Below are 23,635 nucleotides of genomic sequence, written 5' to 3' on the forward strand. Positions count from 1 at the left end.
AACAATAAAGGAAGGTTATATACTATGCAGTGGTAGGAGTACCAAATTAGAATAAATTTAGAGCATCCGCAATGGTTAATACGCCAACCATAGGCCAGCCATTCTCTCCTCTGCCACGTCAGCAACACTAAAAAAACCACCTGCCACGTCAGATTTAGGCCAGCCATAGGCCAGCCGCAATAAAAACAATTCAAAATATACTACATTTACGGAATTAAAATTACGATTAAAATACGGAATTAAATTTAGACACGTGTACGGGAAAATTCATTAATTGCATTTTAAAAAGTTACATAGATAAAAAAAAAAGTACATGCATAATAAAGAAAAAAAACTATCGTCGTGCAGTCCTCCGTGCCCACAACTCTTCAATCATATCCTTTTGGAGTTGAATATGAGCATCCACTTGGCGCATGCTGGCAAATTCCTTGAGTCGGCCGGCTTCATCGAGGGGTACCCCCTGTCGTACACTAGGGGTGGCCGTTCCGTGGCTTGGACCGGCTTCATCGTCACTGACCCAACTAGTCAGTTGTACGCCTTCGTCTTCGACGATCATGTTGTGCAGGATAATGCAGGCGTACATTATCTCGGAAACGCATCCGACATCCCACAAACGCGTTGGGCCCTTGATTGCCGCCCATCGAGACTGGAGCACACCAAATGCGCGCTCCACGTCCTTGCGCGCCGACTCCTGTCGTTGCGCAAAGTAGGCCTTCTTTTCATCACTTGTTTGTCGGATCGTCTTCACAAAGACCGGCCACCGAGGGTATATCCCATCCGCCAAGTAGTAGCCCATATCATGCCGGTTGCCGTTGGCCACGAATGAGACGGCTGGACCGACGCCCTGGCACTTCTCGTTGAAGAGGGGAGACGAGTTCAGGACGTTGAGGTCGTTGTTCGACCCGGCTACCCCAAAATACGCATGCCAGATCCACAGCCGGTAATCAGCTACGGCCTCGAGGATTATCGTGGGGTTCTTTGACTTGTAGCCGGTCGTATAGGCCCCCTTCCAGGCAGTCGGACAGTTCTTCCACTCCCAATGCATACAGTCTATGCTGCCTAACATCTCGGGGAACCCATGCTTCTCCCCGTGCATCTGCATCAAATTCTGACAATCTTCGGGAGTAGGGCTTCGAAGGTACTGCTCACCGAAAATGCTGATCACGCCCCCACGGAACTCCTTCAGACATTTCAGGGCTGACGACTCACCGATGTGGAGGTACTCATCCCACATGTCTGCCGCGCCTCCGTAGGCCAACTGCCTGATTGCCGCCGTGCACTTTTGGATAGGGGTGTGGCCGGGTCTGCCAGCCGCATCGTGCCTGAAGCGGAAACACATATATTGACGCTCCAATGCCCTAACGATGCGCATAAACAACTCCCTGCGCATTCTGAAACGCCGCCGGAACATGTTGGCGGAAAACCGCGGGTACTCTGCAAAGTAGTCCTCGTACAGCCGCTGATGTGCAGCTACGTGATCCCGATCAATCACTGCTCGGTGGTGGACAACTGGTGGAGGAGGGCGAGGTATCGCCTGCTGTTCCACCATACGCATGTACCGCTCCATCCCGCGGTTCATGTAGGCCTCCATAGCCTCGTTCATCCTCCGTTCGTACTCCTCAGGATCCCCACCACTACCGCTACCGTTACCACCCGCGTGATCCATCGCTCGATGATGCTCTTGAACAGAAAGTTAGAGAGAGAGAAAACTCGTTAAAACAAGTGGTGCAAATGAAAATGAAACGAAAATCGCGTTTATATATGATTTAAAAAAAAAAAAAAAAAAAAAATCGGAAAACACCGCTGGCCGATCGCTAGCCGATCGGGCCTCTGCAATGGTGGCTAGCCGATCGGCCAGCGGATCGGCTAGCGACGAGCGATCGGCCAGCCCACGCCGATGCGCTCGCCGATTGCAATGGTTCGGCTAGCCGATCGGCTAGCGCGACGAATCGGCTAGCCGGTCGCTAGCCGACCATTGCGGATGCTCTTATGACTTCTAAGAAATTTAATTTGTAGCAAATTAAACTCTATACTTCTATACTTTCGGGCCTAGATTTTGGAACTCAAGCTTAATTTTTTACAGAAAAGGCGTTCAATTTTTAAAATTTTGAACTTTGTCGATTACTTATTTAATTTAATTAGTTCAAATAGAACTTCTACACTGCTCGGTAAAATATGAGTTCAAAATTTCTTTGGATATCTTAGTAGTTTTGCCTAACTTTCATCAGCAAAGTGCGAATTTGAGATAAATTGTTAAATTAGGGATTAATTATAATTTTAATTAGAATTAATCAAGTCATTCTATTAGATATTCTGTCAGAGTTATAAAAGGGCCAGGCAATAATTGTTTTAAGGATCCAACTATATAAAATTAGTATGTAAAGTAGTGTTAAGTCAATCATGTTCTAAATAGAAAACGATAGTTGGAAATGAAACAGTTAAAATAATCCTGGGAATTCTGTTTATAGATAAAAATGCACTCAACTTGATACAAGTTGGTCTTGTTAGGCTTCTGCCGTTGTATCCGAAATCTAATGGTAGTTGCATAGTAGGTCAGAAAATCCAAACATGTTGGTTCATCAAACTCCTCTCTCACTTTCTAGCTCTTTAAATCTTAAATCTTTCCCATATCTTCATCCAAAACAAATTCAAGAAAATGACTAAGCCCAAACTCAAAACATTCCTTTCCATCTTCCTAACGTTTTTTCTTGTCCATGGACGATGCTGCAATTGCAAGGTAGTTCAGTTCATTTTCGGTGACTCCCTCTCTGACGTCGGCAACAACAACTATCTCTCCAAAAGCCTTGCCCGGGCGAGCCTACCGTGGTATGGCATAGATTTCGGCGATGGATTGCCTAATGGGAGATTCTCAAATGGTCGAACCGTCGCTGATATAATTGGTAAATCATCTTTTCTCAGTATGTACATTTTGTAGAATTGCATACATACTTAATTAATACAGTACATGTCTGTTTCGTGAATTTCCCAAGGTGATAAGATGGGGCTGCCTAGGCCTCCTGCTTTCCTAGACCCGAATCTTAATGAAGATACCATACTCGCGAATGGAGTGAACTACGCTTCCGGAGGTGGTGGCATACTTAATGAGACCGGATCATACTTTGTGAGTATGACTGCACATTCTTTATAGGTCCGAGTCTCACACTTTTTTCTGAAATAGACATATGATATTCGTCTTCTGTCTGTTTCAGGTTCAAAGATTCGGGCTGTACAAGCAAATAGAGTTGTTTCAAGGGACTCAAGATTTGATAATTGGCAAAGTAGGTGACACCGAGGCCAGGAAATTCTTCCAAGAAGCGCGATATGTGGTCGCCCTTGGCAGCAACGACTTCATCAACAACTACTTAATGCCCGTCTACAAGGATTCGTGGAGCTACACCGATGATACCTTCATTCAGTATCTCACTGAGACACTAGAAAACCAACTAAATGTAAGTACGATCACTTCGCTCGGTATAACTAATGTTCTTTCCATCCCATGAGACTCACACCTTTTTTTTGGTCGTAAATTAAAGATTGGGTAATTAGTGTAATTAAATTAGTATTTTTAAGTGTTATAAGAAATCACTTAGTTAACTCTAATTCTTACTTAATATTAGTAAAATAGTTGAGATGATCCGGAAAACAAAGTATGAGAGACATGGGACGTATGTAGTACATCTTATTCTAACCCGACCTTTACGATCATTTTTAAATCCGCAGTTGCTACACTCCTTGGGGGCGCGAAACATGATGGTGTTTGGGTTGGGCCCAATGGGGTGCATCCCGCTTCAGAGAGTGCTGAGCACGACGGGCGGATGCCAGGACAAGACAAACAAACTAGCCCTAGGCTTCAATGAGGCAACTAGCAAGCTAGTGACCAAATTGTCAACCACTTTGCCTAATGCAACCATTAGGTTTGGGGATGCATACGACGTCGTCAACGATCTCATCTCCAATCCCGGGAAATACGGTAAGAATTACAATTATCTTATGGTTCTAACTTCTAAGCATACTTTATTAACGTGGGATGAAATTTCAGGATTCAGCAACTCAGACTCCCCGTGCTGCTCGTTCGGGAAGATCCGGCCAGCGCTAACGTGCGTTCCAGCGTCGACGCTGTGCAAGGAGAGGAGCAAGTACGTGTTTTGGGATGAATATCATCCATCAGATAGTGCTAATGAGCTCATTGCTATAGAGATGATTAAAAAACTAGGATTCAAGCCAATAAATGGCACCAATTCGCCTTCCCCTGCATCTGCTCTGCCTCCATCTGCCGATGGAAATTAGATTTTTGATACTTCTCTGTCAAATTTGAAGAGTACATTTTTCTTCCTATGAAACTATGTTTTGAACATAATAGGAGTATTATTTACTACTCCATATTTGTTGCCTTTGTGAGTGTGTATTAGTTAGTAGTGTTTTTTGTTTGAAGATCATGGAATACAAGTGATGAAGGAATTAAAAGTTACCTTATTTTTCCAATAAAATCTTTGCATAACAAAAAAATTGCTTCAAAAGCAATGCAGGTCATGTTCTTAGGACACGATTTTTGTTTTTTAATCGAAACATGCTATATTTGTGATTTGTTACTCAATTAAGCCACTTTCGAGCGTTCGAGTGAATGAACTTATGAACCTGACACAATATCGTAGCCTAGAATCGCATACGAAACTCGGTTTAGACGGATGGAATCGCCAACACCTTTGAAATCGACCCGAGTAAGTAGTAACAGCACATCGGATAGGTGAAAGATGCTACATACGAGGTTTTTGTTGAATTGTCTTTGTGCAGTTCATTCAACATTTTTCGTATGCATAGCTTGAAATGTTTGCGATTTTCCTCTCCACTCTCCAATATCATTAATTTCACACTAACTAATCATATGAACACTGACGGATTCAAGAGTTTTAATTAGGGTTTGTTAAGTTATAGCAATATATTTATACGGTATTTCACATTTAATTTGGGTTTGCTATAGTATATTTATACAGTACATTATTTAGTTTGGTAAGTGAATTGAGAATATGAATAAAATAGAGAAATCGATGTTTCTGTATTACACTTTAAATATTTTCATACCAATGCTTCACCAATTCATATAAAAATGAGTGGAAGCCCTTTTACTTTCTCTTTTCTTCATAATGAAATGATACTTTCATCCATTTTCTTTCTACAAGATTAATCAATTGCAATAATGCATCGCTATACTAGTCTAAATCATATAAAAACCAACGATGCTCATTCATAATAAGCAACAAAGTGACAAGATGTGTATCAAAATCAAATTTTAATCTTTGTAATTTCACGGCATAGCAATCATCTATCTCACAATTTTGTTACCTAATTCACAAATTTGCATTATAAGTAGAAAATAAGTAATGCTTTATATATTGGCAGCCACTTCTTTAACTAGTATATGTATATCTAGTATCTAGTGGACACTATGATAGGAGGAGAATTCTTTTTTACTTCACTTCTGAATGTGTTAGTTAAGTTTTGTTGAGACACGTGGCGATCTGTAAAAGGTTTATGAGAGTAATTAAAAGTTAGAATTCTGATTAATTTAGTCTAATCCTGGTTTGTTAATTATTCCCTCTCAAAACGATTGACTAATTATTTTTATCCACGTTTCACCAGCTCACGTTTCCACCTTACTAAGGATAACATAAAACATTAAATCTTGATGAATATTGTTAGGTTCCAAATATAAAAGCGATAGAGAGTCTGCATAAATATATATGAAACGGAAAACGTACTGTATTTCTCTTTTTTCAGATCCTATATTCTTTTATTTTGCTCGAAGAGACTATATATTTTATATTCTTTTATTTTCGCTCGAAAAGACTATATTTTATTTCAGCAAATTATTATATTCTCACATTTGTTTTCGATGGGCTATTAGCCAATTAATTGATATGTCAAACAGTTAATTATTCTATTCTACTTTTTGACACAATACCTTCATTTTATAATTTTCTATATTCGTTTTTTTTATTTAATTTTTCATAATTATATTTCATGACTAATATATTTTTCGAGTATTATTTTGAGTGTAGATAAATCAATTAGCAACTAATTATGGTGATTCAGCACCCATGGCCACTATGTTTTTTCTTAATCTTTCTCACCGACAAGTTGGTCTATCGCCTTGTCAGCACTCAAGGTCAGCTCTTTCAAATTGAATTTATTTATTTTTCCTTCTTTTATGCATAATTAATTATCTTACTTTATTGAATAATTTATCCTAATTTAATCTTAGGCCTTATAATGAATTGATGGTTTAGTTATTAGCAGCGTCCAAACATTTAGGCGGCGGATGAAGGTCGAAAATGTGAAGTGTACGTGACGGATGTGTTTACATAAAGAGCAAATCAATTGAAACAAATATCATTCAAATCTTAAGATTTTGATTATCATTGGATGGTTAATTGAATTAGTTATGGAACATTTATATTACTGACAGAATTGTTTTTTCTAATTAAAAAATGAAATCTTATACTCCTTCCGTCCAAAAAAAATAGTTCATTTGTGTATGACAATGAGTTTTAATACTCATTCCGTCTCCAAAGAATATGCACCTTGGGTTCGTCACGAGTTTTAATGCAAAATTAGTAAAGTAAGAGAGAGGTAGAGAGAAAAAGTAATTAAAGTATTATAAATGGGAAATGAGTCTCACCTCATTAGAGATAAAAGAGTTTCCAAAATTGGAAAGTGCATATTCTTGTGGGACAGACTAAAAAAGAAAGGGTGCATATTTTTGTGGGATGAAGGGAGTAAGAAATTTGTAAAATAAGAGAGATAAAGAGAAAAAACCAATAAATTATGGGAGAAAGGAGAAAATCTCGCAAGACATGAGAAGGGTACTTGGTTGTGTCCCGTCTTTCCAAACAAGAAGAGAACAAGCTTTCTTGTAGTAGTTGGAGTTGAATAATGAGAAATGAACTTTCCATTTTAGATTATGAGAGATGAATTTTTTATTTTTAGAAATGAAACTACTAATTTTTATAGACATTCCACAATTGCATGAGACTTTTTTACAAAATGAGACAGATATAGTAAAATTCTTTATATAAAACAACCGGAACAAGGGTCTATTCACAAAATATCATAACTTTCAAAATTAATCAAAAAATAAAAAATTATTAATAAAGTTCAATTCAAATCAAATGTACACTTATGAATCTTTAAATTTCAGGTAAAGTGATTAATGTTTGAGGTGAAAATATTGAATTCAAATTTATCATCACAATTCACACATTCTATAAAGATATGTTTGTTTATTAGGAGTCATAAGAAATGACTTAGGAATCTTGAGTGTTACCCGACAAAGGGAGGAACTTATAGTAATGCATTTATTAATTTTAATAAAAGATGAATTTGATCTTTTACTATTAAAGTGACGTATGGTCGGTGTGCAAAATGTTTATACTCCATATTTTATACTCCAGTCGATAAAATTATCTCCGACCAAAACATATTTTTAATATCTAGCGTCAGTACGAAGTTTGGAGTAATCAGTAATGCATTAGAGGTAGTTTGTTTCGGTTTGAATTTTGTAAGAACATTGCATAATTGCATTACATCTTAATTGCATTCTTCAACTTTTATATAATTAAAATGAATAAATATCATGTATTGCAACAAAATGCAGAAGTATATATTTACTAGTACAATCTAATCCACAATAATACATCTATGTATTTCTCTCCCTTCTCTTTTGTACTTTTCTCTGATTTTCCGATTACTTTCTTCCTCATTTCTTTTATGTAGGGATGAAGCTAGCTTATGTGGGGTCGGGAGGCAAAGCTGTTGTCATTGGCACAACCGTTGGCCGATTATAGAGCTTGTTGGAGACACTCATGGACCGGTGGTATCCCACCCGATCCCACTGGATTCGTCGTCGGAAGTATGTGAGAGAAAATATTAAAAAAAGCAAGTTAGATTAAATTGGATTAGATTCAATTTTTATAAATTAAAAATTTAAAAATATTCCTCACAGAGGGAAGTTAATAATATCCAAACATAAAATAATAGTAGTAATTTTATGAATTAATAAAAATAAAGTATCACCATGAATCCCTATTATTGCAAACATACTCTCTAACAAGTAAAAACACTAAGCTAAGATTATTACTCTATTCTATCCTTCCCAAGAAAAGAGAGTCGGATTTCTTTTAATCCGTCCTAAGAAAGTTAAGTTATTTCTTTTTTCTAATAAAAAAATAAATTATTTAAATAATTTTATTTTATTTCATCATCTATTCTGCTTCCTTTTACCTCTCGTACTTTATTTATTTCTGACAAAAAAAAATTGACGTCAATTTTGGTAAAAGAGTCTCACAAGTCACAAATGATATTGGCCAGGATTTATTCCCACTATCATAACATGAATTTAAGTACAAATGTTAAAAAATCTTAGCCAATATAAGCCAATCATAAGACTCCACGTCATCCAACACTCTGTATTTATGCAAGTAACATAAAAATCTGCACACTCAGAAAATATCAGTTTCACGGAGCTTCGGTGCAACTCCGAATCTAGCTTATGTATTTCTCAGTGGTCCCCGCCCACAAAACTTGTGGCTCTAAATTTTCTGCCCCCTTGCCCACGTGGCACCCACGATAATCAATATCTATAATCTCTTTTTTTTTCACATGTATAGGAATTGGGGGAGACCAGATATTGGTTTATCTTTGTTTATGGTATAAAAACTGATAGTAGCTCTCTTTTTGCATACGGATAATGGCATTCATTATTATTTTAATAAAAGTGATATTTTATAAATATTCTGGTGTAGAGAACACAAATAAGTCCTCTTTCTACGTGGATATATTTCCTCTGTTACAGGGGCGGAGCTAGAAATTTAGAAGGGGAGGGGCAAATTTATATACAAGGGAATTTTAAAAATTTGAAGAGGGAACATTTAGTGAGAAATTGGAAGAAATAAATGGTAAATAATAGAGAATATACATAAATATGAAAATATGAGGTGGGGTAATTGCCCCTCTTTCTACATGTGTGGATCCGCCCGTGCTCTGTTCTATTGGTGTAGGGTATTTTCTTAGAAACTCTATTGTTAAAAGTTTTAAACGGTTCACATGATAGTTTTGGGATGGAACACTAGTGTTTAAAATTTAGTTTGACACGCATATGCGTGGACAATATATTATATCTTAGTTGTATAATTCGCTTGAATTGTTGAGCAGAGAAAGTAAATAAAGCAAATAAAATCCTCAATTACACATAATTAAGCTATGGTTAGTCTAATTATATGTGTCAAAGTAGTTCCAAAGCAAGCTAGTTAAAGACATGCTTATTTTGGAGTATATGATTCGCTTTCTAATATTTTTACCTTTTGTACTCATAATATTTCTATTTTTCGATTGCAAACCTATATCTTAGAACACTCTTGAAACGTTTTTTGTTGAAAACTTGGGGATTTTATATTAAAAGGACTACTGTTAATCATCGTATGATTAAACCTTCTGCTACTTGGAACAATTAACACTCAAATTTACACTGATATTTGAGCATAAAATGGGTACATTAATAAAGTCGAAAAATTCGTGTGTTCCGACCCCACCAAAGTAGGGCCGAAGATTTAGTTGGGGTGTGGAGGGGTATTTGATTTTAGGATACCAATTTATTTGTTAAAAACTTAAAGCATTGCCAACACAGCCTTTTTGTTATCTTTTTCTTCTTTGTTATTCATTTCTCGCATTTGTAATCTTTTTCTTACCTCTTGTTCATTTTCAAGATTTTGTTGACCAAATATGAAGGAGCCGGAGATCAAGCTCTTTGGCCGCAAGATCCTCTTACCGGAAAACGCCGGAGCCGTCGCAGCCACCGACGGCAACGGAGACGCCGGCGACTTAGACCGCTGCTTGGAAGAGCTTCATGATGAAAAGCAACTGCATGCTCACGAGGTAATAATCAATGACTCTCAAATTTCACACACTCACACAAACTAATCATATAATTTTGTGAATATATTCAAATTTTGAGGTGTTTATTGAAATTTTAATCACCCCAGATGCATAGACATTCACAACATAAAATAAATTCTGTGTTTCTAAATATGATTACACAATCTAATTATACTTAATTTTGATTTGGGAATTTGGGAGTTTTCTTCTTTATAAATGTAACTTTTTTTAGAAAAAGAACCATGACTACCTTTTTTAGGATGTAAGCAATAGTTTAACCTTTTTCCAATTCTTTCTGATTGAATCCTCCTATTCGATTAATCATAAATTTGAGAGTTTTTATTTTTATTTTAGTGGTTGGTATTTTTTCATGATTTCTCCGCCTCAAATTTAATTGATTAAAGAATTTGGTCCCCTGCATCCTGCTGCTCTAGAAGTATTTGATTCTGCTTTGATTTTCTTCTTTTTCAAATCCTTTTGGAACCATTGGTTAGCTTAAAAGGTGATCTGGAAAGTTCCAAAACACTTTCTATAACATATTCGGATTCCTAGGTTGTTATCTCATCAAATTGGAAGTGTAATCTTTTTTCCTAATTGGCTATACTAAATGCTCCCCAACTTTTATTATTTTTGTAATATAGATCCTGAGATAAGGATCTTTGTTCAATCCAAATTTCTTAGGATCAAGAATTAGAAGAGTGTGAAACTAGGGATCAAAATGTAGAGGAGCCATCGGTCGCCGGCGTGTCGGGAAACGAGGAAGCCGATGCGGGCAACGGGCAGCAGAAGGAGGCTCTGAAGAAGCCGGACAAGATCCTGCCCTGCCCTCGTTGCAATAGCATGGACACCAAGTTTTGCTATTACAACAACTACAATGTTAAACAGCCTCGACATTTTTGCAAGAGCTGCCAGAGGTATTGGACCGCCGGCGGCACCATGAGGAATGTCGCGGTGGGGGCTGGCCGTCGTAAGAACAAGAATTCGGCCTCCAAGGCTAGGGTGGATTCGCCTTTCGGGCCCAACTCCTCTGTCCTCTCCTTCAGCCCTGATGCTACCTTATGCGAGTCCATGGCCTCGGTTGTGAATCTCTCGGATAAGAGAGCTCCCGATGAGATTACGAACGATAAGAATGATCGTTCGATGAGATCATCCGTTACAATATCCAGTTCTGTGCCACAAGTGGTCAAGAATGGCCTACCACAACTCGTCGTGCCTAATTTGAATGGCGCTCCGTTTCCTATTCCTTACGTTCCGGGAGTGGCCTGGCCGATTCCTTGGAATCCCGCCCTACCCTTCCCGGCAATTTGCCCCCCGGGCTACCCAATGCCGGTCTATCCCGCACCGTATTGGAATTGTGGCACGCCTAATCCTTGGAACGTGTCGTGGGTGCCTACAACCCCTCCGGCTACAAACCAAACGACTAGTACCTCCGGCCCCAATTCTCCACTAGGTAAACATTCGAGAAATGGTGAATTGCTTAAGCCAAGCAATTCGCCAGGGCTCGAGCGTTCTGAGTCGAGGGATTCAGAAAGCTCGATCCTGGTTCCTAAAACACTGAGGATCGATGATCCAGAGGAGGCTGCAAAGAGTTCTATATGGGAAACACTCGGGATCAAGTATGATTCGGTTAGTAGGGAAGGTTTGTTCAAGGCCTTGCAACCAAAGGGCGACGAGAAAAAGCTAATGATCTCTGCCTCACCGGCACTGCAAGCCAATCCGGCTGCCTTGTCGCGTTCCATTACCTTCCAAGAGGGGGCCTAGCATCATCTACATATCGGTTGCCTAACGTCATCTACATAACGATCGCCTAGTGAGTTTGGTAATGTGCTCTTGGAGATTGTTTTGCAGGACATATCAAAATGTCGATTTTCTTGCAAGATTTCTCCCTTGGAAGAGTGCTGATTTTTTTCTTCTTCAAATTCCACCTTTTCTTGTAACGTTGGTGCACTTCATTGTTTATAGTGTGAATTTATGTACAAAATTTTGTAGAGAGAAAGTGCAAAAGGGAAGAGTGATAATAAGTGTCGAAATGTGTAGATTCAAATGATAAAACAATGGTAGTAACTAATTTTATTTTTTAAAACAAAAGGGCTTCCTTTTTCCATTTTCTTGTGATGTTTCAACATAAAAGATTTTTCTTTCTGCAACTAATTTCCAATGGAGTTCTGGATTTTAGCAAAAAGCAAGAATCTGAAAAAGATTATTACTATACTTTTTATAGTAGAGAGAAAGAAAGATAATCCTATCTATGTACATCCAAAAGGGAGAAACCAAGATAGAAAGGTCTAAACTAATTGACCCCATCATCCTATCTAAAAATTATTGTATTTTTGTTTGAGTTTTCAACATGCACATGAAATGATACTCAAATGAAAAGACGAAAGTATTTTGTGCTTTTATTTATTATTTCATGATAATGGATAATTAAGATAATTACTTTACACGGTTGGCAACCAAGCCACCTAAAGGGGTCTTTTTCCTAGATGGCTTTGTGATGTTCACATTTGCGAGTTTTCAATAAATCAATAAATAGTAGTACTAGTAATAACGAATAAATTAAATGTACTGTTTAGGCTTTTTGGGAGAAAAAAAAGAGAAAAGAAAACATGTGAACTGGCTGCATCAGAAAGTTGGGATATTATTCTTGTTGAGCAAATGTAGACCATTTGTATAACACTAGTTGTCGTGTATATGGTCCACAAAATTCCCACTTTCATAAAATGTCAATAAATTATTGTGCCATTTCACATTTTCAATAACTTTTAAAGATATATATGTATCTTAGAAACCAGAAACTTAAGCTAATTATGGTATTTCTCTCAAATTTATGACTTTAGTCTAAAATATACATGAAACAACTCATTTCCACACTCTATAATCCTTAAATTCTGACATTGAATAATAGGATAAAATACATTTTTGTAGATATTTGCCATAGCAAATTAACCTAAATCTCAAACTATGTTTATAAGATCACTTTTTAAATTCGCCCAAAGTTTATGGTTTTAAGACAAATAGTATGCTTTTTTTTTAACTATCTGAATGTAAACTATCTAGACCAATATGGTTTCGAACCAATAAGCCCAAAGTTTTCTAGTATTTTCTGTTTTGGACAATTAACTTAGTCTAGTGTGACTGCGATCAGTGGCGGAGCCAGGAATTAATGGATGGGGGTCCAAAATTCTGATAAATAATTGTTCAATTTATTTAGTTTCAATATTGTCAGAAGTTGACGTCGCATAGTCATATAAGCAACAAAAGGGATCGGTAACAAGACCAGATGAATAGTGAAAATGATTAAAACATAAACAGCAGAAACTATAAACACTTAATGAAAATAATTAGAACATGGAAATGGAAACTATTAACACATGTGATATGGAGATAAAGTAAATATGAATTAATTATTTTCTTAAATTGTAGAGATAATAAATACTAGAGTGTGTGAAATTCATTATATAAAATCACAAGTTGTGAGAAAATCATCAAAACCGATGGATAAATATTGACGATGCAAGTAATATGGAATACTAGTATTTACATATTTGAAGGATAAAAAATATTATTTTTAATGAATATGTATAGATTAAAATTTCAGAATGAAAGAAAATAAATATAATATTTATAATATAAAAAAACTTACACATAAAAGAGATACGTATGTAAAATGTAAATATAATATTTATATTTATAATAGGTCTGGAGAGCATTGAACACAGGATCTCACACAAAATAGGCAGGTCTAAAAATCAACTGGGCTAGAGAAATATTTGAATATGATTGTATACCTATATTATATATACAAAAAGTAAAATGACTGGGGGACCCAAGGGCCCCCTGGGCCAGCGTGGCTCCGCCCCTGACTGCGATCCACCTAGCCATAGGAAAAATGCAAGAAGCTTGCCACTATATATTAGTACTCCATAACTCGTAGTAGTAATTTCTAATATGTACTAACTCATAATATGTAATTCTTGCATTTCTCCTAGTTTCATCGTTAACTGTATTGTTTTATAATTGTAAATTTATTATCTAGGATATGTTCATTACTTAATACTTTGTATACTAATTAGTTAATACTAGTACTATTCTATTATAAAATGTAAATATAATTTGTGTAAATATGTGCCCAGTAGCATACTAGCATTGTAAAAAGTTATCCCAAAAATGTTAAAAGTTTCTTTAGTAATTAAAGCTTTGAGTTTTGAAATTCGTAATTTATTTAACAAAGATTGTCAATATCATATTCATTATTTTAAAAATAGATAATAGAAACATTGGTTACTGTTTCAAAACTGGATCCACGAATATGCCAATCGATCCAGTTAAAAGCTCCAATTTTACAATTACTGATTACCGATCCTAACAATCAAGTCGGAGGCAGAGTGTCGGACCATTACTACTGAGAGCGGGCAAAGGACACGACCACTCCAAGGACGGGTACAGGTTGGATCCCGAACATCCAGGGTTGGACCTTGCTGGAGAAACCACTGCAGCCACTCTAAGGAGATGCTCATTTGAAGACAGATCAAGGCTTTTACCATGATTCTGCTCCATCTGCCAAGCAATTTATACACACCACCTAGTTATTCAGTATGTGTTTGATTTTTTTCCTAGATTTTCTTTTTCCCTTCTAAATGTTGTTTGAATTCATTTCCAAATTTTTATTTTTCCCTTCTAATGCCGTGTTTCAAATGAGTTGTTGTGGGTTATCACATGGCTGTCGCGTGCCGTGAGTGACAACCATTATCTGACATGCGAGTCGACGAACTTTGCCTCCTAGGGAGAACTGGATTTGCTATCTTGCCAAAGCATATGCACATATTAACATTCAATAAGAAAAGCTGGAAAAAACAGTTTTTCTCAGTTGGGAATCGTATCCTCCTCCATTCTTATCCTCATCTCCCACATACACACCGGCCCTTCCAACAAAATCAGGGGAAGAACGCAAACAAAACCTCTATTTTCATATGTTCAAACATGGTGTATTAAATTGACAACAAATTAAGGCGATTCTTGCATACAATTACAACCCCCATCAAGTTTCTTCACTCAAATCACAAGTACAGAGAGTGGGGGAAAGAAAATGTGTTACTAGAGACGTGGTGATAATCAAGAATGTTTAAAAGAAGCACACTACAGAGATGAAACTCTACTTCGAAAATCTGACTGGACCATCAAGGGATCTCACTCTGACAAGAGAGGGAAAAAAACATGCATGAATTCCCACAATGGTTCAAGGTGTTGAAACCTGGCTCCGGATGCAGTAAAGCTTAGCCACAATTCTTCATCATCCTACAACGGTCTATCTACTCTCTACAAACCTTGGACTCTCCATCTCTTTCTCTCCCGGCTCTCTACAATTAAATTACAATTGTTTTGGCAGAGGTGTGCAGTTGAGGTTGTTGATGTGGAAGAACAATTTCAGTCAGGCAAGAGAGTTTTGATGGTGTTGGTTTTTCATCAAGGCTATTGATTTTTCATGTAACGGAATTGGGTTTGCTGATTTTATCAGGAAGGGCTAAACTATCGCTTTACTTCAACCTCAGCTGAAAACCATGGGGATACTTGAGAAAACTAGGCCTAAATTTGATGGTTTTCTGCAACTAGGGGGTGTTGAAAATCTACTTGAATTCAAGAATGGAGCATCTAAGTAGACAAAAATTTGGGTATTCACAATCAACGGCTACTACTTTATACATAATTACATATAGCATGATGTATTCATATAATTGTGCAAAATGATCATCAAATCTTACAAGAACACTCAATTGTTGTTTGTATAGTTTATTCAAACCAAGATAGAAAAAGGAAAGACGCGCAATAAAGCAAGATAAATGCATATAAACGGTACTCACATAGATCGATAGTCAGAAAACATATAGCAAAACATTAACTAACAGCTTACTAAAAAGATGAGTTTTTAACCATAACATGCTAACACAAAAACATAAAGTCGATGACCATAAACAAGCAAAGGCTTACTAATCCTTGGTTTCCATGGCAGCCAAAACAAGCTTGGCTTGGGCTACTTTCACCTCCAACTGTTTGAGGTAAACCTTGAGCTCTTCCACCTTCAGCTTGTTCCACTCATTCTCCACATCCCCTGATCCAAAAGCCGCTTCACCGTAGATGCAAAGTCTTTCCTCCATTGTCGCCCCACACCGATTCAGGGTTGTCGTCGTCGTGGTGGTCTTCTTCTCCAGCTCCCGACTCTTCCCATCATCAGCCTCCTTCTTTCCTACGGCTCTCTTAACCACACTCCCATTCGCTCTGGGACTCCCCACCACCTTCACAACCCCCTTTTCCTCATTCCCCCAAATCGCTTTAGAGAGATCATATGCCATTTGCTCCTGTGGCTTGGAGAATGTCTTATCCTTCCCATCATCCTTCTCCCTGCTCTTTAAGTACTTTCTCCGCAGCCTCCTTATCTTGTCCTGCAACTGCGTTCTCGTGAAATCAGTGAAATCTGTTAGTAGACTCTCCTTGGAAAACTCGTAATAGTGATCCAGATTCGCCAATGGATCGAGATTGAACTTTTTCTGGAACTCTATCATCCCTTCCAAAATCAAGATCTCGTCCTCCTCGCTCCACAGCCTCTGGAACATATTCGACTTCTTCTCCGCAGTCTCCGGCTCGGCGGCCGGGCTCTTCTTCGGCTTCTTCGCATCCTTACCGGCCGTGTCTTCAGCGGAGCGTTTCGCGGCGGCGGCGGATTTCGTCGGTGTGACAGGATCGGCAGCGGGCTTGGATTTGGCCTTCCTGCTTGATTTCGGAGACTCTTCGACCGGCTTCGCGGCGAGTGGAATAACTTCCGGAGCGTCGGGCTCGGACTCCGTTTCAGATCCGGATTCTTCTTCGTCGGAGGAAGAAGGGGGCGGCAGCGGCAGCGAGGGTTTGGCGGCGGGAATCTGAGTCTGTGGTTTACTTTGGGGAGGGGAGGCGTCGGATTCCTCCTCCTCGGAGCTTCCCTCCTCGCTGGAATCCGATTCGGATTCCTCAACTGGCTTCACGGGTTCACGGTTTTTGGCCATTTTTTTTTTCACAGAGAGAAACTAGGGTTTGTGGGGGTGAGAGACGGCTTGTGTTGTGCGCTACTTTGTTTTAATTTTTTTGAATTGATATAATAAGCCTATTTATCGTGCCACACCACACAAACACCGTGAAATACTCTCATTGGAAAACAACTGTCGCTTTAAACCCCCAATAAATTTTATGTATGTTTCCTAAGTTGAATAGATGTAGTTCTAGTGAATAACGGTAATTTTTGAAACTTTAATTCATTATTTTAAAGATACATACAATATTTTTTATTTGACTTTTACTATCATAAAAAAATATTAGAAAAACAATTTTATTCTCGTCTTTGTATTAGACTATGAGTGACATGCGTACTAGTTTCGAGTTAAAATAAGTAACACTTTGTATGTGTATTCACTATTCATTTATTAATAATGGAGTATAAAATTATAAATGTAAATATTGCCCCCTTAAAATGTCATTGAACTATTCAAGTATGCAACTAATCACATTCTCAATTATTTGAAAGACTCATTTATCTGAAACTGATTTTAAATCATCAAATGTACTAAATCAATTTATTAAAAGATTGATTTCCATTTTAACTAAATAAAAACACTTAACTTACGCAAGATCTATTGCATTTAGTATCACTCTGAATTTAGAGTAGCTTATTTTGCTTTAATATTTTTGTCTTCCACATATACTGGATTAAGAATACATCGACAAATAAGTTCATTTAAATAATTGTGCCAACACAACACAACCAAATTCCAAATTCAAGCATGTAGTCAACAGATTCACGCTGTCTTTAGCAGTATTTTCTCGCAGATTTCTCGTGTAGCATCAATATACAGTAGGAGAAACGAAACGAGAATTTCGATCAACTATTTGGTCTAAAGAATACACACATTATAAGACGAGTAGTGAATTACTTTCCCCATCTGTATGAGAATTCCTTAGAAATATCGTAAGCCACTTATGGCTGCTGCACTACTGAATCTTACATCCCCCGGAATCTTGGCCACGACGAACATTACCATAGGACGACAGCTCAAGAAAGTCCATGTCCCGATCTGCACAAATTCATATTAAGCCATCAATTGAATACAAAAGAATAATCTCTGGCACTTGGTTGGTCTATGGAAATAACACATACTCGAATCTGCTTCTTTCACGTGACTGTTAATACATTTGCAATAATGATTAAGTATTTTGCAATCACAATCACAGCATCCAAGATATCTTTAAAACAAAAACTCCAGAGGTCATGGCATATTGCATTTAAGAGAAGAATCTAACATTTTATAGAAATACTATCATGTTTTGATCAAAACACTTTTAAGAGTATTAGAGAAAATGTTACGATGCGCGTGCACATATACCTGACACCCTGCAGTAAGCACTCTTCCGAATAAGCTCACTTTTGGATATCTCTGTCCGGTTTCCCTTGGATCGGTTGACAGTTGCCTGTGCAACAAAAACGATTGCATAAATAAAAGCATGTTATTGACAGTTAGCATGATCAAACTAAACAATGCATTGGTTGCTGGAGGTGACTGTCTTCTCACTTAATCTACTTAAATACTGAACGAATACATATACTGATTTACCATACTTCATAAAAAATATCTAAGTTATGTATAGTTTGGATAATAACTGATTGGTAACATTGCATCCTTACCAGAAAAAAATATTTTGGAGTTTCTAGGCTTCTCACTCTCCAGTATATATAAAATAACTAAGATTAGAAGAGGAAAGAAAAACTTTATGATACGAAGGTGATCCGTCACTGCATGGAATGCATCAGACTCATATTCATCAACATAAGGAAGAAACTGATGTACTAACTTATCAACCAACTTTTTCCAGATAGAGATACCAAGATGCTTGTTTTGATACATTTATACCCCATGTTTCCTCAAATGTAAAAAAAATCAGCCAGCAGGAATATTATTCTCCAATAAACTCAAAGAGTATAGGTAGAATCACGAAAAGCTTTTACTCGAAGATAAAAGGAGTAGAATTCACACACATACCAAATAGTGTAACATCTTAAGGCAATGAACAGAAGGCATGTTCTCAATAATTAACAACGAAAACGGGAAAATGTAGAAAAAAAGTTGAAGAAGGCGGGAATTACCTGCAACACTTGGCAATTCTCTAAGGTGCTTTTCCCACCCTGCATAAATGCAAATCTTGAATTTCATAAGCAGTATCAAATAGAATAACCATCCTTAAGAAACAAAAAGGATTTGGTAAATATTGATACATACAACAACCATCGAATATACAAGAAAAGATCAAAACGTGTTTCCATGCAAATATATTGTAGTGTTGTACGGCAATACGAATATACAAGACAAGAAAAAGATAAAACGACATACTAGTATGACTATGGCCTCATTGGTATAATGTAAATCTATTCTTTCTTCCAAAGAAGTTGCATTTTAGTATGTCATACAGCCAAGCAATACCAGAACATCAGGAACAAAGAAGCAACTGTATTATTTGAAGTTCTCAAAATTTTAGCAATGATTGACTTAGGAACTGTTGCACGCCATCCACAAGGTACAACGGAATTTTTGTTACTGCCGGCCACCTACTTGAAGGTTACAAGCCCTAATCAACATACTGGATTACATAAGGATCTTATATCTAACAATCTGAGCTTCAAAGCTCAGATTCAGCTGAGACAAAGTAAACAAGCAAGATTACAACTTTTACAGATAAGGTTAACCATATGGTGTTACATCAGGTCCTAAAACTCATCAGGATCGTTTAATAAATCTTATACTCCTATATTTGATCTCTTTCTACACACTGCTAGTCATATTCAAAATATCAAAATCCTCATAATAATGTAGGAGTATCTCCTAATCAGTCTCAAATTAATCAATTGAAATTAATTCACTAGCAATTGCCATTAAAAAGAGTACCTTAGAGTAAGGAATAATGTGATCATAATCATGGCAGAGGCAACCGGGGCAGCCGACAAGCTTCCTAAACAGAGTGTTGCCCAAGGCGTCGCGGCGCCACCGATCCGGGTGTCGGCCCTTGATTTTCTCGGCCTTTTCCCAGCATTGTTGCTTCACGCTGTGCGGGAAGCTCCTAGGGTTCGAGCTCTCCGGCGACTCGAATTCTCGGAGGAAGAGGTCTCCGTCGACGATTGCAGCTGCGGATGGTGGAGGGGATGACCTCCGCTTCGGGCTGTCGGGCCGGGCCCGTCGGGTGGAAGGGAAGGGGGTGGATTTTTTGGTTTTCCGGCGGTTTTCAGCCGTGGAATTTGTACTCATTGTTTTGGGATGAAATATGTGAGCAGCCTTATCATATAAACAGAGAGGGTAAAGATTAATTATTCAAAAGGATTAATTTAGAAATTTCATTGAAAATTTTCAGTTAATTTTAAGAATAACTTACTTCGATTGTTACGTGCTACTAATAATTTTTCTTTTATTTTATGGAAGAGTGAACTACGTACACTTACACGGTGACTGATCTTTCACTTTCACATATAAATGGTACCTGATCTTTATTTTATATCGTTTTTGATACCCCACGACAAAAATAACCCTAGGTACTAAATATGTAATTTTTTTATTACGAAGCATATTTTTGGAAATTTCAATCAAATAGAACCAAATATGTGAATTTTTTTCCTTTTTTATTTCTTTTATTTCTTTAATTTATTCTTTTTTTTTTTTCATTTTCTCCTTTCTTTTTAGTATTTTATCTTCCTTTCTTCTTTCTTTTTTTCCTTAGTTTATGTTCCCTCTTTTTTTTTCTCGTTCTTCCTCTTCTTTCTTTTTAGTGTTTTATACATACATCTAATTGCATTCATAACATAAATCAATAACAAAACACCTAATTAAATTAATTATTTAAAGTAAAAAATTAATTAAATATTTTAATTAAATTATTTATACTCATTTTAGGGTTGAAACACTGAAGAGAGCGATAAGTCAGCGAGGTGTGTTTCAATTAAAATCTCTCGATCCAGAGAATCCACTATACACCAGGTCTAGGAACTCAGACAATCTTTGGATTACCTGTCGTTGGGCACACAATCGCTTCCTTCGCCTTTCAAAACCCTCAACCCGCTATTGCTAAAAAGGTTAGCACATGAAAGAAAAGATCGAATCCACAGAGACAGATGGGTAAGTAAACATGCTCAAAGACCTGGAAGCTATTTTTTTGGCTGTTGCCACGCAATTTTCGGAGTTGAGATTTAATTCCTAGACTCGGGAAATGAAATACTCTACTCTAACAGCTAGATCTAGGCAGGGACATGCATAATGACTAAAAGTATTTGAAACAACTACTGGACTGGGTAAGCGACTTCCTAAGCTAGCCTAGACAGGGGAAAAGCGAAACGTGGGGACCATTTCCTTGAACGGCATAGTACGACAAAAAAAAGCTGCAGATTAACCAACTAAAGGACTAACTAACAACGACATCATCTTCTCTAACTTTTATCACGAAATAACCGGTGAAAAACAGAGCAAACAAGGATCGAAACAGGGCAAACGAAATTAAACCGATTGACACAAAGAACTACTGAAATTAACACAGATCTACGACTACTAGACGAGGTAAACAAGTAAATAGAATTCAAAATATCATAACCATGCAAATGCGAACAGATCTACACGTCGGATGCTTCACCCACTCCGGATCCATGCCATCCACAACAATCAAACACCATTTCCATCTCCGATCTTCACAGATTCAACTAACTTTAACCGATCAACTACAAATCTCCATGCAATTCGAATTCCAAACTCAGATCAACCAACAATATCCACCAAAACAAACAGATAAAATGACAAGAACATAACTGAAACCAAAATAGCAATTTTCATAGCAAAATACGAAGTATCCAACGAGAGAATAACAAAACACGACCGAGCTTCGAACAACGAAGACTCGGGGAAATACGAAATGTAAACAGAAAACAATAAACGATTGTATCTTCGCCTCCGTAGAGACGGTGTTACACCACAGCTAAATCCGAAACGTGAACTCCCCAAGATGATTCCCCTCAAAGTTTGTGTAGAAAAATGGAAAAGCTAAGCTAAGAGCCGAAGTTGAGAAAGGACGATCTTCATGTTGAACGCGTGCTCTTATTTATAGTAGGTAGAGCTTCTAGACTGTTCTTGTGATTCCCATTTTGCCCTCCGTTTGGATGCTCCTTCGTCTAGTAACTCTTTCTTCTTCTGCTCACTTCTCCCGCCAACTTCTTCTTCCAGGTAATCTTCGTCTTTTTCCTGGGACTTACGGTTTCTCTACACACCTGGCTTATAAAGTCTTGTTAGACCCAAGAAATCACAAAATTTATCCCTATAACCAATGCATGAAACTAGTCTTATCAAACACCTTACTAAAAATATATTGATTAGTTATTAATTTAATATAAAATAATAATTATTTATTAATTATTACTAGTTTTTACTATTATAATAGTAATATTATTATAATAATTAAATATAATTATAACTATAATTATGATTAAATATATTTAAATGATATTAAAAAATAAATTAATTATTAATTTATAACATCAAAATAATAATATTAATATTGATTAATCATAATAGTATTATAAATAGTGAGGAGAATGAGAGAATGTATTATAATATCACTTTTGGTGCTAGTTTTGTCAATGCCCAAAATACCCTTTATGACACAAATGGAAAAATGAATTTGTTTAGAGGGTATTTTGGGATGAAAATTACATCAGGTATCAAAAATGTGATTAATAGGTACCAAAAACGATATAAAATAAAGATCAGATACCATTTATGTGCGAAAGTGAAAGATCAAGTACCGTTTATGTAGTTCACTCTTTATGGAAAAATGAATATAAATTTAAAGATTGCTCTATAGTAAATGCATACTCGAAAGTCCCGGGCATTACCATGCTACCGCTTGGCCAACTCACATACACTAATGAATAATGATCCATTTAAAAAAAAAAAAAAAATTTAAAAATTGCGTTCGCGTTGAAATAAAATAATTTGTGTTACTACTTTGTTCAGTAAATAAAATAATTTTTTCAACCAACTTTTCTTATCATTTTGGAAATTGAAACAATCCACACTTGAGAACTGCAACCTTGACGAGGTATCTTATCTTATTATGTTACGATAAGAAAATGCGTAGTTTATATTATAATGATTAATGAGAAATGAAAAACCATGATTAGAGTTTACACTAAACTCTAACATTAAGGTTTGGATTACAGGTTTGAATTTGATCACCTCCATTTTCTCTAGTGAAAAATTACTAAGTACTAGTAGTATATAGGCATGCATGGCATAGACCAAATTGAGGTATGCATAGGAGAAAGATTGAGAAAATGTAAATTCAGGAGGCAGAAGCTTAGAACTGAGTTTTAGTTCATGTTAAACAAAATCATTTGCTCAAAGAGTAGGTGAAAAAAGGTGTGAGAATATGAACATGAAAGGAATTGAGACAGCCCAAGGCATCAACCAGAACCATCTAATAAGTATTTTCATTAGATGGATATTCTCTTTCAAAATTTCTTCCACTACACTACAATTGTCTATACAAGTATAATACTCCTTAATAAAGAGCAAAAACTTTAGACACACTCAATCTCTTTACTGTGTTTAGGTTGGGGAATTAGGGAAAGGGCTCTATTTCAATGTCAACCTACAAAATATTG

General features: G+C 36.8%; 4 protein-coding genes across 4 annotated transcripts; 2 read left to right on the top strand and 2 right to left on the bottom strand.

Annotated features, from left to right (window-relative positions):
- The first annotated feature begins 2,546 nt into the window (after positions 1-2,546).
- On the top strand, positions 2,547-4,468 carry LOC125190162 (GDSL-like Lipase/Acylhydrolase superfamily protein). Its single transcript, XM_048087373.2, has 5 exons — positions 2,547-2,900; positions 2,991-3,121; positions 3,210-3,449; positions 3,721-3,970; positions 4,040-4,468. The coding sequence occupies exons 1-5, from the start codon at positions 2,657-2,659 to the stop codon at positions 4,285-4,287; spliced, it is 1,113 nt and encodes a 370-aa protein (XP_047943330.1). The 5' UTR covers positions 2,547-2,656; the 3' UTR covers positions 4,288-4,468.
- Positions 4,469-9,652: 5,184 nt separating this feature from the next.
- On the top strand, positions 9,653-12,031 carry LOC125190161 (cyclic dof factor 1-like). The gene is made up of 2 exons (XM_048087372.2): positions 9,653-9,927; positions 10,609-12,031. The coding sequence occupies exons 1-2, from the start codon at positions 9,775-9,777 to the stop codon at positions 11,686-11,688; spliced, it is 1,233 nt and encodes a 410-aa protein (XP_047943329.1). The 5' UTR covers positions 9,653-9,774; the 3' UTR covers positions 11,689-12,031.
- Positions 12,032-15,751: 3,720 nt separating this feature from the next.
- Positions 15,752-17,039, bottom strand: LOC125190163 (GLABROUS1 enhancer-binding protein-like). The gene has a single exon (XM_048087374.2). It carries the CDS (start codon positions 16,959-16,961, stop codon positions 15,912-15,914), a length of 1,050 nt encoding a protein of 349 aa, XP_047943331.1. The 5' UTR covers positions 16,962-17,039; the 3' UTR covers positions 15,752-15,911.
- A 642-nt stretch (positions 17,040-17,681) lies between these two features.
- On the bottom strand, positions 17,682-20,268 carry LOC125190164 (uncharacterized). Its single transcript, XM_048087375.2, has 4 exons — positions 19,887-20,268; positions 19,091-19,129; positions 18,333-18,417; positions 17,682-18,023 (listed from the first exon to the last, which is right to left on the bottom strand). The coding sequence occupies exons 1-4, from the start codon at positions 20,241-20,243 to the stop codon at positions 17,941-17,943; spliced, it is 564 nt and encodes a 187-aa protein (XP_047943332.1). The 5' UTR covers positions 20,244-20,268; the 3' UTR covers positions 17,682-17,940.
- Between the last annotated feature and the right edge of the window lie 3,367 nt (positions 20,269-23,635).

Source organism: Salvia hispanica, chromosome 5 (assembly GCF_029641045.1).
Source record: "Salvia hispanica isolate PSC_SH4W2 chromosome 5, Shi_PSC_v1, whole genome shotgun sequence".
In the NCBI taxonomy this organism is placed as follows: Eukaryota; Viridiplantae; Streptophyta; class Magnoliopsida; order Lamiales; family Lamiaceae; genus Salvia; species Salvia hispanica.

What these genes read in the sequence shown, in the direction of transcription:
- LOC125190164 (XM_048087375.2), bottom strand. Translation starts at nt 20,243, where the DNA reads ATGAGTACAAATTCCACGGCTGAAAACCGCCGGAAAACCAAAAAATCC. An exon ending in ACATTATTCCTTACTCTAAG is followed by an intron (nt 19,130 to 19,886) that starts GTACTCTTTTTA and finishes GCATTTATGCAG; the next exon opens with GGTGGGAAAAGCACCTTAGA. An exon ending in TGCTTACTGCAGGGTGTCAG is followed by an intron (nt 18,024 to 18,332) that starts GTATATGTGCAC and finishes GAATTTGTGCAG; the next exon opens with ATCGGGACATGGACTTTCTT.
- LOC125190162 (XM_048087373.2), top strand. Translation starts at nt 2,657, where the DNA reads ATGACTAAGCCCAAACTCAAAACATTCCTTTCCATCTTCCTAACGTTT. An exon ending in AACCGTCGCTGATATAATTG is followed by an intron (nt 2,901 to 2,990) that starts GTAAATCATCTT and finishes GAATTTCCCAAG; the next exon opens with GTGATAAGATGGGGCTGCCT. An exon ending in CACTAGAAAACCAACTAAAT is followed by an intron (nt 3,450 to 3,720) that starts GTAAGTACGATC and finishes TTAAATCCGCAG; the next exon opens with TTGCTACACTCCTTGGGGGC.
- LOC125190163 (XM_048087374.2), bottom strand. Translation starts at nt 16,961, where the DNA reads ATGGCCAAAAACCGTGAACCCGTGAAGCCAGTTGAGGAATCCGAATCG.
- LOC125190161 (XM_048087372.2), top strand. Translation starts at nt 9,775, where the DNA reads ATGAAGGAGCCGGAGATCAAGCTCTTTGGCCGCAAGATCCTCTTACCG. An exon ending in AGCAACTGCATGCTCACGAG is followed by an intron (nt 9,928 to 10,608) that starts GTAATAATCAAT and finishes CAAATTTCTTAG; the next exon opens with GATCAAGAATTAGAAGAGTG.